The 15,942-nt window shown below is 36.0% G+C and overlaps 3 protein-coding genes across 4 annotated transcripts; 2 read left to right on the top strand and 1 right to left on the bottom strand.

Annotated features, from left to right (window-relative positions):
- Positions 1-872: 872 nt before the first annotated feature.
- On the top strand, positions 873-1,706 carry LOC122292319 (dirigent protein 22-like). Its single transcript, XM_043100601.1, has one exon. It carries the CDS (start codon positions 979-981, stop codon positions 1,546-1,548), a length of 570 nt encoding a protein of 189 aa, XP_042956535.1. The 5' UTR covers positions 873-978; the 3' UTR covers positions 1,549-1,706.
- Positions 1,707-1,791: 85 nt separating this feature from the next.
- Positions 1,792-4,831, bottom strand: LOC122292318 (GRAS family protein TF80-like). 2 transcript variants are annotated; one of them, XM_043100600.1, is made up of 2 exons: positions 4,218-4,831; positions 1,792-3,503 (listed from the first exon to the last, which is right to left on the bottom strand). In XM_043100600.1, the coding sequence occupies exon 2, from the start codon at positions 3,460-3,462 to the stop codon at positions 2,056-2,058; it is 1,407 nt and encodes a 468-aa protein (XP_042956534.1). In that variant the 5' UTR covers positions 3,463-3,503; positions 4,218-4,831; the 3' UTR covers positions 1,792-2,055. The 2 variants fall into 2 exon arrangements, with proteins under 2 accessions (XP_042956534.1, XP_042956533.1); XM_043100599.1 differs by having other exon boundaries at positions 4,320-4,828.
- Positions 4,832-7,558: 2,727 nt separating this feature from the next.
- On the top strand, positions 7,559-15,571 carry LOC122291391 (probable inactive purple acid phosphatase 27). Its single transcript, XM_043099083.1, has 13 exons — positions 7,559-8,051; positions 8,223-8,313; positions 11,329-11,595; positions 11,719-11,827; positions 12,665-12,788; positions 13,258-13,390; positions 13,703-13,890; positions 14,009-14,195; positions 14,298-14,365; positions 14,471-14,561; positions 14,665-14,853; positions 14,967-15,047; positions 15,144-15,571. Exons 1-13 carry the CDS (start codon positions 7,696-7,698, stop codon positions 15,303-15,305), a joined length of 2,046 nt encoding a protein of 681 aa, XP_042955017.1. The 5' UTR covers positions 7,559-7,695; the 3' UTR covers positions 15,306-15,571.
- The last annotated feature ends 371 nt before the right edge of the window (positions 15,572-15,942 follow it).

The raw sequence follows: 15,942 nt of genomic DNA, 5'->3' as shown, positions 1-15,942 counted from the left end.
CGTAACCTGAAAAATGAAATACAACAGCAAAAAGGAAAAGAAAAGGTATATATGGAGCCTTGGTTGTGAAGCAAGCATGCATGCAAGCTAATCTTAGAATCATTTGAATCCACCGTCAAAAAAAGAAAAGGTCTTATGGGCATGACCACTATATGTCATCTGAAAATGAAATTGTCCACATAGCAAACCTTTATCCTTCTTCTTTCTTCCATTCTTTTCCCTTTTCTTTCAACTTTCATACCACCACACTTTATATATAAATACCAGGCACGCACACGCGTATGATCGGTACTCATGCATGTTTCTGATTCTCATATGTTTAAATAGGGGCATGTAAGCTAGCTATATAGATTGATTAGCTAGATGCCATGCTCTCAGAGAAAGAATTAAGGCAGGCAAATGTGATGAAATCCAGTTCAAATTTGTGACTCACATTTGGAATCATGTGACCAACATATATTAATTGGAAAACGGACTCTTGATGATGAGGGATACTAGCTTAATTATAGCTAGCATTTTTAAAATTAGCATCTAGTTAAGTGATAATCTTAATTAGCACTCCTCCATCTGCCTTTTACATGAGGTTTTGCACACATATTTGTCAAAATCTGATTACATCTAGCTGTTAAGCCAGCTTGATCAGGACGTGATGGTCATTTCTTGGAAATGGTCTGATCACTACTTGGCTCAGACGGGGCTACTCATGATTTGACTTGTTCCACAAACAAGAATCCCGCATGCTTGTAACTGTGAAACTGTTTATAATTTATTATCAAACTTGATGTCTCTGCAAGTCATGAAACTATGAAAGCATCTATTTCCTTATATTTGTTAAAAAATGCAAGTGCGATTCCACGAAATACGAATCGGTTGAAATCTTATATATCAACCCACTGGCCACTTGTCAGCTGTACCCTATAAATAACCTCTCATAGTCTTATACCACTGCAGGCCAATAGAGCTGAAAACTGATGCAAAATGACTTCTGATCTTCTCACTCTATCCGTTAGTACTCTTTATCTCATCCTCTTCTCCACTTCATTCCCCACCAGTTTTGGAGTGTTCTCGCAGCAATCCCCCATAACCATGTATACAAAACGCATGGAGAAAATGACCCACTTGCACTTCTATTTCCATGACATCTTAGACGGCAAGAACCCGACTGCAGTTAGGATTATCACGCCACCAAACAGGTCAGTTGGTGGCTTTGGTGCTACTTACATGATAGATGACCCATTGACTGAAGGGCCAGAACCAGGTTCAAAGCTTGTGGGAAGAGCTCAGGGCATATATGCTTTGGCTTCTCAACATGACATTGGGTTGCTTATGGTGATAAATTTATCCTTTTTAGAAGGTATTTACAATGGGAGTGCCCTTAGCATTCTTGGGCGGAATCCTGTTCTTGATACGGTCAGAGAAATGCCAATCGTAGGAGGCAGTGGCGTTTTCCGATTTGCTCGGGGCTACGCTTTGGCAAAGACAGTAAGTTTCGGTCCAAAATCTGGGGATGCTGTTGTTGAATATAATGTATCCGTCTTGCATTTCTGAAAATTCCAGTTAGCGTGAAGCATTTATTGGAGTTCCCGTTCTTGTTCTGTTCTTCCGAGTCGTGCCCATCCCAGAGGCGTTTTTTCAATCATCGGATTACTGTAATTTCTCCAAGTCTAGAGAGAGCTAAATCAAGCAGCAGATGGTTTAAGTACGTACTTTTATTCCATAACCCAAGGTCCTTTTGTGTGTGTGGGCGCGCGCGTGAGAGAGAGAGCATCCATATATTTCTTCAGAACATGGTTTCGGCCATAACATACAAAACATCAACTTATACAAAGGAAACTAAAACCAATGAAAAAACAACAGAATTTTTGGAACAGAGAATGAAGTTCTCGATTCCTTTCCGTCAGTATGCAGTCGCAGAAGACTGAAAACATAACATCCCTTTATACACAGAAGAAAACGAAAAGAGAGCATGAAGCAGTAGAAGAAACGGCACTTGCCAATAAAAAAGGAACAAGAAGAAAAGAACAGTCAGTCCCAACATAGCAACTAATCTCAGTGTCACTTTCTGAATCTCCAGGCTGATACCGAAAAGAGGGGCCTATCGTTCCAGCAGATAACCAAACAGTCATTCTCATCTTTGATATTGTACCCATTATCACCATAGCTCTTCAGAAGTCTACTCACTTGCAACCTACAGTGATAGCTAAAAGGCACCCTCCCAAAACGGGCTGACTCGAGCCTCGCAATCCATTTCTCAAGTTTTTCGTGCCTTTCCTTTCTCTCTGCTCCCTCACATGCTATGATGTTTTTAATTTCCTCTCCAAAAAGTGTCTTCTCAATCTTTTGTCGCTCCATCGGTAATCTTGACACGGTAGACTCCAAACTATCAAAGAGAGCAGCATAGAAATGCAATGCTCCAATAGCCCTCTCCATTAAAGTAAAACCATTGTGGTTTGCTTCCTGCTCAGTCACTACCATTAGTTTTGGGGAGAGCGCCCAAAGAGAATTTAGAAAGGTCCTCATTCTTGGGGAAGCACTTGGAGAATATGGGGATGATGTGGAGGCAGAATCAGGACTGGCCATGTACACATTGATCGGATCCTTCTCAAGGAACTCTCGTAAAGTCCTCTGGTCCAGGTGGAAAACTTTGGGATGGATCTTTGATAACGACGGAGAGTTCCTTCTGAGGACTTCCTCATCAGCAGCCAAGAGAGAATGTAGTTGAAGTACAGAGCTGACAGCAAGTGCTTCACCTGTCTTTACCCCTAAACTTTCAAGATCAAGATCCTCTAATTTGCTCAATATAGGAATGAATCGAAACGGGATGTCCAACCTGTCGGCTTCTACAGTCAACCGAAGAGCCATTTGCTCCAATACCTCTTTATGTTCATGAATTCCTGTAATTCTCAAATGGGGTGGGCCTTCTGGCCGTGCACTTATTGTCTGAAGAAAATCAATCCACTGGGCTGGTTCAAATGAATATAAGTCAATAATATGAACCATCTTCTCCCCCTCCATAGCTTCTATAATCGCTTGATTTGTGACCACATATGCAACCTTTAGGAACGGGCAGAGCTCAAAGAACAGTTTTTGAACAAAAACCTTCTCAGACAGAGATGATATTTTTGTTGAAGTGAGGGCTTTATGCAGGCCAGGCCGTGAGGCTTTAAGCATCCTATCAGCAAGTGCCTCAGCGAAGTATGCAGCAATTCGCTGCATTGCATTGCCATCGGCAGAGGCAAGATGGGAACTATGCTCAAGGCCAATATCAGCATTCTCAATACTACCAGCAGCCACATGGTAAGCACAGGCTTGAAGAAGCTGTATCAAATACAAACCCCCCTCCTCAGTTTTCAGCTCCTTGGGCCAGGAGTATGGTGATCCTGACCCAGGAGATAGTGACATCCATGGAAAGAGGGGTGAAGAATTTAAAGAAGACCCATCATCTTGAAACGTTCCAGCCATAAACAACTATGAGCAAGTTCTGAGCAATTGGAATGGAAAATCTGAAGCATTTGGAAATAGCTAGAATGAGACTAAAGGGAATTAATATTAATACTGGAATATTACACTGCACCTTTTGATTACTGGGAAAGCTGATGGGAAGAAGAATCAATGCTTTAGATTTTTTTTAAAGGTAATTAAAGAATGCTAATTAGAAGCCATGTTTTATATATGTATGTATGTATAAAACGACCTTTTCCGAAAACAACAGATCCGATCAAGCCCGTACTCTTAATACCCTTTACCCATAATTTCTTTCCAACATTCAGATAGCTGAACAGAGCATATTTGGATTTCGAATTACTTAAAGAATCATAATACAATTTCAAGAAAAGAGGAACTTCTCCTTCCAATATCTTAACAGTATTAGAGATTGACCACGAAAAAGAATCACAGACTAAAATAAAATTTATAGAGGCAGAGGAACAGAAAACCAAATTTGTTGCCTGCATTTTATGCTTCAATCGTTCTGAAGCTATTTAACAAGCTCAACATAGTAAGCCAAAACTGCACCTGAAGTTACGGAAGAACAGAAAGGAGAAAGATGGACAAAACAAAACCAAATCGTTAACAAGCAAGGCCCAGTGGATTGACACATAATGCTTTCCAGATACCATAATACTCCAAAAATGGAATTGGAAACCTCATTTATGTTATATTCCAACAATTTCATTTTCCCATCAAACAAACCATGTCAGAATGCAAGAAAATTTCACCTAGTATACAAAAATCGAAGGCATCCTCCAGCGGGAAGGTGTATTATTTTCCAGAATTCATCAAAGGGATCAGACTCATGAAACAGAAACAGGAGAAATTACCAGAAAACGTTCCTCCTTGAGAACTGTTCAAGTACACCACCACCTTTAAGTTCCCAACTGGGTTTTCAAATTGATCAAAAATCCAGAAAACCCCCGAGAAAATCTCAAAGCTTGACGACTCACTCAATCCATCAAAGAGGTTATCAGATTTATGCAGGGTTTTGATGCAAAGTGGGTATTGGAATTAAAGGTCATGTGTTGAAGGAATTTTCCATGGCTGCGTGTGACAGAACAAGAGGTTGTTTTTGTCGTCATCAATTTGTTTTTCCTTGGTAGAATCAGAGGAATATGGTATTTTCTGAAATACAGAGGTAACAGAGCCCGCTCTCTCCCATTCTCTCTCTCTCTCCCCCGTCTCTCTCTCCCCCGTCTCTTTCTTTCTAGATTTTCTCTTTGAGTAAACTTTGTTTGTTTCTCTCTCTAGGTTGAATTTTGTCAGTATGCGAAGTGGATGGGAATAAGAGCTGGCCAAACTGGGTATCATTTTCAAGCACAGCACCAATCCAAAAATGCCCTAACAAAAGAAGACAGCACCCTTGTTTGTTGTTTAGTGGGTAGTGGTGATTGCAAGGAAAGGCTTCCAAGTACCTCCAAAACCTCTGTTTGGATTCTTTTCAAAGCCAAAGACCATCCACTGGGTACTTTCTTCTTGCATTTGGACAAAGAGACAAGGCAGCTCTGGAAAATGCCAAAAGTGGATGGAAGCATTTAACTTTAGGTGTGGAATACTGGGGGTACTTGGCTCCACTCCTTTAATACTTTTTTATCTTTTAAGGCCTGTTGCTACCAAAACATGTATATTCAATGGCCCCAATTGAAGATTTCCTTTTCTTTTCCTTTTTATTTTTAAGTGAAAGTGGTAATTCTCATCTTATATTTTACAATCTTAGATCACATATAAATATCTCTTATCTCATCAAATAAGTTTACTCTTTTTTTTTCTTTTTTATCCAATCAGTTTACTTAGTTAAATGGCTTATAAGTGAATGAAAAAAATCTCATTCCTCCCAATGAATGATCAAAATCCTAAGCATCTTCCCTAAACATGAAACAACAATACATCATTCAACAATGAAGTGATTCCTTTTTTCTTTTGTTCTAATAAAAAAACTAGGAGGTTATTAACTAATTGCTTGATAAACGTGTGGGGAAACAATATTGGACTGTAAAGTCATCATGTAATCATTACAATATTGTAAGGAACCTTTTGTTGGATTCTTGGCCCATAGTTTCAAGGTTTTCATTCTTTTTTTCCTCTTATGTTTGCGATAGTGGTTACAGCAAAACGGTTTCTCTGCATTAATGGAATTCTATTAGCCAAAAAACTTTATAAGGCAGTCATTTCACATCTTTTCCCTTCTTATTAACATATCTTAATTCCAACATGTAAACCCAATGTCTAAAAACTAATATTGGAGGAAATTGATGGGTCCAAGGCTCTGTAAATGTCTCTGACTCTTTGCTGCCGCCCGAAACTTACCTTCACCACCTCAAGTTTGATGAAAAATTTACATACTCTCTCTCTCTCTCTCTCTCTCTCTCTCTCTCTCTCTCTCTCTCTCTCTCTCTCTCTGTGTTTTCTTGGCTTTCCTTCTGTCTCTTTGGGTCTGGTGTGGGGAATTTGTCAGTTTTAAGAAATGATTACAACAAAAAACAGGTCCAACTTGAGGCAATAGGTGTTTCCAAGGTACAGATATCATCATTGAAAGAGAAAGCTTATGCTGTAAACATAAGCAGTTGTTGATTCAAAGAGTATATCCTTAGATCAGCTTCTTACTTTAGAGATCAGCATATTGGCTTTTAGCAGCGAAAGGTACATAGCTTCTTTGTCTTGTACGTAACCTGAAAATTGTAATCGACCCTAACATTTTGTAGGTTAGTGACCAGACGGATTTTCGGGGAACAAAAACTTTATGATGAAAAATCCTCTAAATTCAGCAAAGATTTATGGGTCAAGAACAAAATAATGGAGGACCCACAAATAAATATTTGCAAGATTTTGTATATAGATATGTAACTTGATTTTAGGTGGACTTTTTCCATATTCAGCTATATGTGTTTTTTTCATTTGAGAAACAGGCATTGTTTGACAAGAAGATAATGATTTTGTAATAGGGGACAATGAGTGGTGGTAATAATCAAATTGTAGTCTTATGTTTGATCTCTTGTGGAGACATGGTCACGGGGTTGGAATTGCCGAAAAATAAGATAATTTCTTGTGTCCAATCGAGATTTGGGATGTTTTGGGTGTGAGTTTTTGCTGGGAAATTGTCAAAAGGAAGAAAAAAAAAAGGTGAAATTTCCATCGTAAACGTCTGAACATCTTTGAGCTACATAGTTTTATATAATTGAAGTTAACCATGTTGACAGAGAATGAAATATTTTAGCAGATAGTCTTGCTAATCGTGACGCTTTGGGCAATACTATAAGTTTCTCTCTATTTATGAACTTTCCAAACATATGGTTGGAACTTTTGTTTTAGACCGTGCAGGTGTTGTCAACTTTAGGCATTAATTTTAATATTCTTAGTTTCTTCATCTATCTTATTTTTGTTTCTATTCTAGTAATGGTTTTTTCGTTTTCTTAAGAGACTGGTTTTAGATTTTCAGATGCTGTAACCACCTTGTTTTTTTTTGTATAAAGTATTCATTCGCTTTAAACGAGGGTTTATTAATAAACTTGATGTCTCATTCTCTCTCTCTCTTTTATTTAAGTTTCGAGCTGGAATGATAGTACCGAATCAGCCATTTTAAGCCATTCGAAGTGTTTAGTACTGTTTTCAAAAGCCCACGTAAAAGGGGAATGGTCTTCAACGAGCCCACTTTTTGTCCAAAACTGAAGCCCATGCAAACCCAGGGATCTCCATGCAAACTGAGCAAGCTAAAACCCCTGGTTTTGCATTTAGCTCGACGAAAAAAGCATGATATAACTTCCCAAAAAGTCAAAGACAATATCTCGATGATTTAAGATTTATTATGGTCTTATCCCAATTCGAGAATGTCCAATGAAAGAGAGATCAATACATGAAGTATGCTTTAAAATATTTATTGAATATTTTGCACAAAAAATTCACATAAACAACAATAAATACCATAAAAGAAACTGAAGTGTGTGACAAAAACACAAGTAACCTCTAGAGCCAACAGTCTTAACGTGACCAATAAATTAGCTCCACACGTGAAATTCGGCCCAAATTCATGCACTCCTTATCTTCCACATGTATAAGATCCTTAGCCAGAGTCTCGTCCTTCACCTAACACAAGCCATAACCTAAAGTTTTCTCTGTATCTTACAACCAAACCAGACAAAAAAAAAAAAAAAAACAGAACCAGAGAATTAAGAATCTTTTTTTCTGCCTTCTGCCTAGCCATCAAGCATGCGAATGTCTCTCAAGGGATCTCCTCATAATTCTTCTTGTTCCTGGGTTTTCAAAACTTCCATCCTGCTCATTTTCTTTCTCTCTTCTTCCTCTCCTTGCTTTTCATGGTTTTTGCCTCCTTCCATTGTCAACTCTACTAAACAACACCGTCATCACACTTTCATCTCCGACTTTCGGGTACTAACGAGAAGAATACTATCCGAGTGTCCTGACCCAAACCCTTTTCTCCAAATAAATGTTACTCCCAATTCCAACCTTGCAGATGAAGAGAATGTTACAGTCACGGTTAGTGGAGTTTTTGTTCCTCAGAAGGACGATTGGGTTGCTATGATTACACCTGTTAAGAACTCAAAGTAAGATCAGTTGCATACACACACACACATATATATATTATTCAAAGTTGAATTATTTTATATGTTTTCATTAATGTTGTGTTATTATTTCTATCGAATGTACGTCAATGACTCATGTTTCTGTATATTTCTTCCCTCTCCTCTCCTCTTCGATACAAATTAATGGTGCAGCGACGTTTCAAAATGTCCTGCAAATGAGCTTCTTTATGCAGAGACTGGTGATCTGAGCAAACTTCCGCTGCTGTGCCATTATCCCGTGAAGGTACGTACTAAATAAATTAAGACGACAAACATGATTGCATGCATGCCAGCTTTCAGCTAATTAACCCTCATACATGATGAGTTTTTCACTCTTTTTTTTTTTTTTTTTTTTTCTCACTAAATTAATTAGTATATTTTTTCTAATTAATTAATTTATTTTTTCTTAATTCATAATTGAAACGATCGAATTTATTCTTTTGTTTTGTTTATACATATATATTGGATGATACATAGATATATAGATATATATTCCTATATATTATATTACTTTAGAAAAAATTATGTAAAATAGCTAATTAATAAAATTACAAGAATTAACTAGGTAGCTGTTATCATGGTAGTGCACGTATCGTACGTAAGGGCTTAACTTGCTTAAGGTCAAACCATATTAAATTCTTCGTATTCTTTTCTAAATATTCTTCAATTCTTTAATTGTATGCTTTATATATAATAAATTAAAATTAATATATTAATTAAATTCTGTAGCTAGCTAGCTCATTCAGGTTGGTTTTCGATCGTTGATCTCATCTATTTTTCTTTAATTAATTTCCGGCCGTCTCATAGGTTTATCATGCATGCCGGCCTATCATTATCATCTTGTAATTCATATAAATATAGATCGGTATCGCACTTATATATGTGTGTGTATATATATCCGAAACTCAAATTTATAAAGATTTCGGAGAGGGGTGCCAAAATAAGGCCGGGTTAAATACGTAAATTTATAATTAAGAAATTAGAATAAATTGTTCAACTGCCAAAATGATATTTTAACCTGGGTTTGGCTAAAGATGTTTTCAATGCTGTGGGAGGCCAGCTATACATGGCATGCACTACGCAGTAGTACTTTGCCATGATGCGTGGTCCCAGACTCCCGGATAGCCCACTGGGACCATGGCAAAATAGTTAATTAAAGACATATATAAATATATATATATATATATATATATATTCTAGATCATATAATTATCTATAGGATATACTAAATTAATACTAAATGTGACGCCTCCAACTCTCACGTACAGACATGTGGAAATCGAGGTATTGAGATAATGACAATACGGGTCACACATCCTATTGCCAAGTGTCAAGTGTGTGTACATGCAACACGTGTACATAGAAACTACGCAGGGATAATAAAAGTCTTCAACTAAGTACCTGAATTTTTTTTAAATACATACTTGCTTAAATCAAGCGTAATAAAATATTATAAGTTTAACATTGTTTCAAATCAAAATTACATAACATAAAAGGATACCGTAGACTTTGTTGCATATGAGGATGAGGAGGCTGAGCCTGAGGAGACGGCTCTGCCAGAGTACTGACTTTAGAGTTGTTTTATTTTCGAAAATTATTTTACTTGCTTTTATGTTATGCAATTTTGATTTGAAACAATGTTAAACTTATAATATTTTATTACGCTTGATTTAAACAAGTTTGTATTTAAACAAAATTCTAGTACTTAGTTGAAGACTTTTATTATCCGTTGCGTGGTTTCTATGTACACGTGTTGTATGTACACACACTTGACACTTGGTAATGAGATGTGTGACCCATACTCACTACAAGAAAAATGGTCTTTTACGACCAATTTAATGCAACGAAAAGACTATTAGCAACCAATTTTGGTTGCTAATAGTCTTTTCGTTGCAATAAATTGGTCGTAAAAGACCATTTTTCTTGTAGTGACTGTCATCATCCCGACGTTTCGATTTTCACGTGTTCGTATGTGAGAGTTGGGGGTGTCACACTTAATATATAATTAATAGATATATAATATATATATCTAGCTTCGTGAGGAGTACTTCATCAAAATTAAGAATCTAAGGCCCCATTTGGTTATACAGTTTAGATAAGATGAGATGAGATATTTTGAATAGTAATAAATAAAATATTTTTATAATATAATTTTTTAATATTAGTTTTGTAATGAGATTTGAAAAAATTAAATTATTTATTATATTTTATATGAGAATTTAAAAAAGTTATAATGATTAGATGAGATTGTTTGATTTTTGGTAACATCGATCCGCATGTGTATATATATAGCATGTACGTAATGTCAATGAAATTTAATTTTGCAAGGTATAGAATATTAAGTTTTGGGGTGAATTAGTTGAACAAATGGAATTAATTAAGTTATAACTTGCATGGACCATCTAAGTTATAACTTGCATGGACCATCTACTGATCATCAGCTTTAGGGGTGGGTAGCGGGGCCCCGCACTCCCAGAGAGGGCCCAACCCCACCCCGCCCCCTACATATATATATTATATAAAAACATAAATATTTATATATATACAAAAGCATAAATATATGTTTATATATAAATATGAATATATCTTTATATTTTACAAATTGTGTATATATAAATATATATATATATATATATATATATATATAAAACTACATAATTTTTGAATTATAGTCATATTTACAAAATTTAAATTTAAAGTTTGGATCTAAAAATATATTTTTGATTACTTTTGGATCTAGAAATAACTTTTAAATATAAAAAAAATATTAATTTTTTAAAGTGAAAATGAGGCGGGGCGGAGGACAGATGGGAAATGAGGCGGGTAGCACCCCTAATCAGCCTAATTAATTACCTCTGCATAATTAACTCTATTTGAATTTACACTAATTATGAAAGGAAAATGCTAGATCCCCCGCTGGGAGCTACTGCTACCAATTTTTTTTTCTTTTTTCTTAGTGATTAAGTAAAAATTGTTTAATATTATTGTGAATTTTTTATATTTTTTTAAATATTTAAAAACATTAAAAAAATGATGTGAAAAAAAAAACACAAAAATAGAAAAAAAAATTTTGGCCTAATGGGAGCCCCCAGCGGTGGCCGTAGCACTATCCATTATGAAAATATAATCAATGGAAAGATTAATCTCATTTTAAATTAATAGAATGCTAATATATAAAAAGGATGATCTAATTCTCTTTTTAAATTTATATAATATTGTATAATGTCGATATAAAATTAAATTGCATGCATATATGCAGGCGCAGTACATGAGCAACGACCCAGACTATCTCAACTGCACAAAGAAGGAATGCAAGAAATATAAGCATGGGAAATGCGTAAAAAGCACTTGCAGTGGTTCCTTGAGGTTTCATGTTATTAATATCAGAACAGACATTGAGTTCGTGTTCTTTGCTGGTGGATTCGAGACGCCTTGTGTTTTAACCCGCTCAAACCCCCTCAATTTTGCTAATGCAAACCAGCCTTTATATGGACATCTTTCAAGCATTGATTCAACCGGAACCTCAGTAAGCAGCAAGCATTAACATATTTATTTACACACAAATTAAAAAAGCAAACATCGAGGTTATATATATATATATAATGATGTCTGTTTAGGAAGTAAAACACTAGCTAGTATGGTGGTGCAGATGAGATTAACATGGGTTAGTGGCGATAAGGCCCCACAACAAGTACAATATGGGGATGGAAAAATACAGATATCGCAAGTTACAACATTTTCACAAGATGATATGAAGAGTGAGTTACCCTACCTACCCATCCCAATTTCTTTCTCACATATGATGTCAATTCTTATAAATTATTAAATTTATATCTTTTCAATATGTTAAGTTGCTTTATTTTAAGATGATTGATAGCTTGTTGAGTTTGGTTTGATTTCCTGCTAAAAATGTATGTTTTGGAGCTTAACTTGACTGTTGCTTGACCCTGGCTCGACCTTGGCTCAAGCTAAGGTTAGCTCGACCCTCCGCTCGATAGTCTGCTCGAGCGAACTCATCTAGAGAGTTCCGCTCGACCTCCGCTCGAGCGAGAAAGTAACCCTAACGTGCGCTCAACACTTCGCTCGACGTCGCTCGAGCGAATATTCTGAATTAGTGTCGTGTGCTATAAATACATCATTTTCTCTTCATTTTGAGGAGTGTTCAGCAGTCAAGAAAGAGAGAATTTTGAGAATCCTTTTGTATACAATCCTAAGAGTCCATTGAGTGTATTGGGACTTTAGGATTGAAGATTTTGTGATCAATACTCTTATACTCCATCTTTGTTTATAGTGAAATTTGTTGAAACCGATCCCGACAGTGGACGTAGGCTCACATTGAGCTAAATCACTTAAATCTTGGTATTCTTTGTGTCCTTGTTGTTTATTTTGTTGCTTCTGCTATTATTTACTTCAACTTAACCTTTGTTTATTTGGTCCATTCCCAACATAGCTTAACATGATATAAATCTTTGCTTTAAATTTTAAGTGTCGAACCAATTCAAAGAGCTTGTCGTATAGCACGGCTTTTGATAATGCATGATACCATCTTGTAACAATTATTTTACATCTTCTGCTTAATGGCCGTAAAATGGTAGGTTTACTAGATTCTGCTGTACCAAGTCCAGCCAAGGACTTCGGGTGGCATGACCCAGGATTCATTCATTCAGCGGTGATGACTGGCCTTTGGCCTTCAAGCAGCTTCTTCTACAGATATGGAAGGTATAACATCTAAGAATATCGGTTGTTGTTTCAGATTATTTTCTGTTCAAAACACACAGATCATTTGCAGTTTCTGCATGTAACCGAGAAAACAGACTAGGAGAGTGAACTTAGATTACATGGCTCTATACATGAACTTCATAGCACACTACTTTTAACCATTTTTTTTTTATTTTTTTATTTTTTTATTTTTTATCGTAGTATAACATGACATCTGATGGAACAGAAAATTGAATTTGATGGTAGATTTTTTTTTAAAAATGGGAAAAATAATTTTATATAATCTACCTTATACAAACACCACAAAATTTTCATTTGAATAGTTTTTTGAAATTCTTGGGTCTCAACACAACATTTTAGAAAATAAAAAAAAGAACTGAAATCTTATTATTAGATAACAATGTGATTTAAAAGCAAGGTATAACAATGTGATTTTTTTTTTCTTTTTTGTCCTTCTGGTTATACAAAGTGATTCCGTTGGCTGGAGTGATCAATTCCAGTTCAAGACTCCGCCTGCTGGAGGATCAGATGAACTGAATTTTCTCGTATATGCTGACATGGGAAAGGCTCCTCTTGATGCTTCTGTTGAACACTACATACAAGTAAGAGGCCTTTTGTTAACAAGGATTCATGTGGTACATCAAAAACTCACTCAGTAGACAATTTGGCAGATTTTCACCACTTCCTTGTTGTGGACACAAGATTCAAGAAATCCAAAGCCTCTGCTTAGAGGAATATATATATTTTCCAGCAATATACAATCACCAAAACCTCAACTGTTCTAGTAGTTCCAAAATCTCAACTTTTATACTTTTTATTTGCAATTGAATTAAATTAAAGAAAATACAAACTGATACGATTAACTGGTATGTAACGCCTGCACTTTTGATTATTTATGGCACATACATATATAGCCAGGATCCCTCGAAGTGATTGGAGCTTTGACTGACGAAGTAAATTCTGGAAATTTTGACTCCATTTTTCATATTGGAGACCTAAGTTACGCCACAGGATTCTTGGTTGAATGGGATTTTTTTCTTCAACTTATAAGCCCAGTTGCTTCCCAAGTCTCTTACATGACTGCTGTTGGAAACCACGAAAGGTAGCAATTTTTTTTTTTTTTTTTCGATCCAGTCTTCAAATTATTTGCTGTTATTAATTAATACAGATACATAATGTTCAGTTGAAATAGTAATGAATGATTTTATTTCTTTTTTCAGGGATTATCCAGACTCGGGGTCAGTATATATTACTACTGATTCAGGTGGAGAATGCGGAGTTCCTTATGAGACTTATTTTCCAATGCCTATCCAAGCAAAGGATAAGCCATGGTATTCCATAGAACAAGCAAGCGTTCATTTCACAATAATTTCAACCGAGCATGACTGGTCAGAAAATTCTGAGCAGGTAAGATGAAACAAGTTACTGATCACTTTTATGATATCCTTTATAATTAATTGAGATTTCTTAACAACATTCGTATATCTCTTATTTTTTGTACTTTTACAGTATGAATGGATGAGAAATGATATGGCCTCCATTGATCGATCAAAAACTCCTTGGTTAATTTTTATGGGGTAAGTAATTAAACTTTCCGGGCAATTTTTATCAGTAAGTTGTCTCATTTTAATTGCAAAGTAAATTTTCCAGCGGTAAGTTAGCATAACAATTTTCCAATGCAGGCACAGACCCATGTATACTTCAACAGATGGAATCTTTAGTGTGGATAAGAAATTTGTGGAAGCTGTAGAACCGTTACTACTTGAAAAGAAGGTAAGCTTCTATGGCTTGATGAATTACTATGAATTTGTTAGTCTTTGGTTGCATTGTAACACATGCAGTACTGTTATGATTCATGAACACGTACAATATCCAGGTTGATCTGGCTCTCTTTGGGCACGTTCACAATTATGAGAGAAGTTGTGCAATTTATGATGGAAAATGCAAGGCCATGCCTACAACAGATGAAAATGGCGGCGCCACTTATGATAACAGCAATTACAGTGCCCCAGTGCAGGCAGTTATTGGCATGGCAGGCTTCACCTTGGACAACTTCACAAACGATGTACATAGCTAGATCCCCATCTGATCTCCCTTTTTTCCGAAGCATGTTCTTTGCATGTCATACGCATAGGCTGTACTATTTTTGACGTCATTAATTTTGTTGGTTTTGGGCAGGAGAACAGTTGGAGTTTACGCAGGATTTCTAAATTTGGGTATGTTAGAGGGCACGCAACAAGGGAAGAGATCAGCTTCGAGGTTTGTATGCTCAAAGTTCATAGCAATTCGCTAGCCTCAGAAACACAACTTGGTATTGATTAATCAACCTAGCTGTTCCATCAATGTTGCATGCAGTTTGTGAATGCAGCCACAATGGAAGTTGAGGATCGATTCCGCATTCTTAAAAAGCAAAGTGCCGAATCTTTAGATGTCTCGCAAATTATGACTCGCTTCGGGGGGATAGCGGCAGATCACGAGGTCGAGAAAGACACGGACACAGACAGATCAGAGTTGTAGTGCCTTTTTCTTTCTGTCTGATCTCTCTACATCTCATACAAAAAGTGCAATAAAACATGAAAAGAGTCGTAATCTCTTGTGGGAATTCATGAATTTGAGCTTATAAACATTTTCAAGCCATATGTTCTTGAGCGCGAGCAGTAGTATTTAGAAAAAAGCCATGTGGACTCTTGCATGCAGTAGTTGCTCATGTAATAATTTCCAATCACATTTGAATGCATATTAATCTAATAAGAAAGGACTCATATCCTCAAAATTGTTATTCATTTCTGTACTATATAATACGGTATATTATGATTAATACTGTTATGGGAAGATGCAAGTTTTGATTAAGATTATTATTTTCCAAGGATTTGGAGCAGAAGGTTGCTTTTCAAACACAATGCATGTCATGAAAATGGGGGTATAATCATGGCCAAAGTCAAATAGGAACAAATGCTTTGGAGCAAAATGCTCATGTAGAAAGACAAATTGGACAGTTAATGGCCAGCCATTAGTACAAGATCATGACAATAAAATAGAATTCAAGATTAGTATATAATACATGCATTTTCAAGACCCTTTCATTCTTCTCTAATTGATGAAGTTGTCTACACTTCAAGTGCCTTCAAATTTTACTACCTAAACCTAAAAAGGT

Source organism: Carya illinoinensis, chromosome 13 (assembly GCF_018687715.1).
Source record: "Carya illinoinensis cultivar Pawnee chromosome 13, C.illinoinensisPawnee_v1, whole genome shotgun sequence".
Classification (NCBI taxonomy): Eukaryota; Viridiplantae; Streptophyta; class Magnoliopsida; order Fagales; family Juglandaceae; genus Carya; species Carya illinoinensis.
This window is presented reverse-complemented; position numbering and strand designations above follow the sequence as displayed.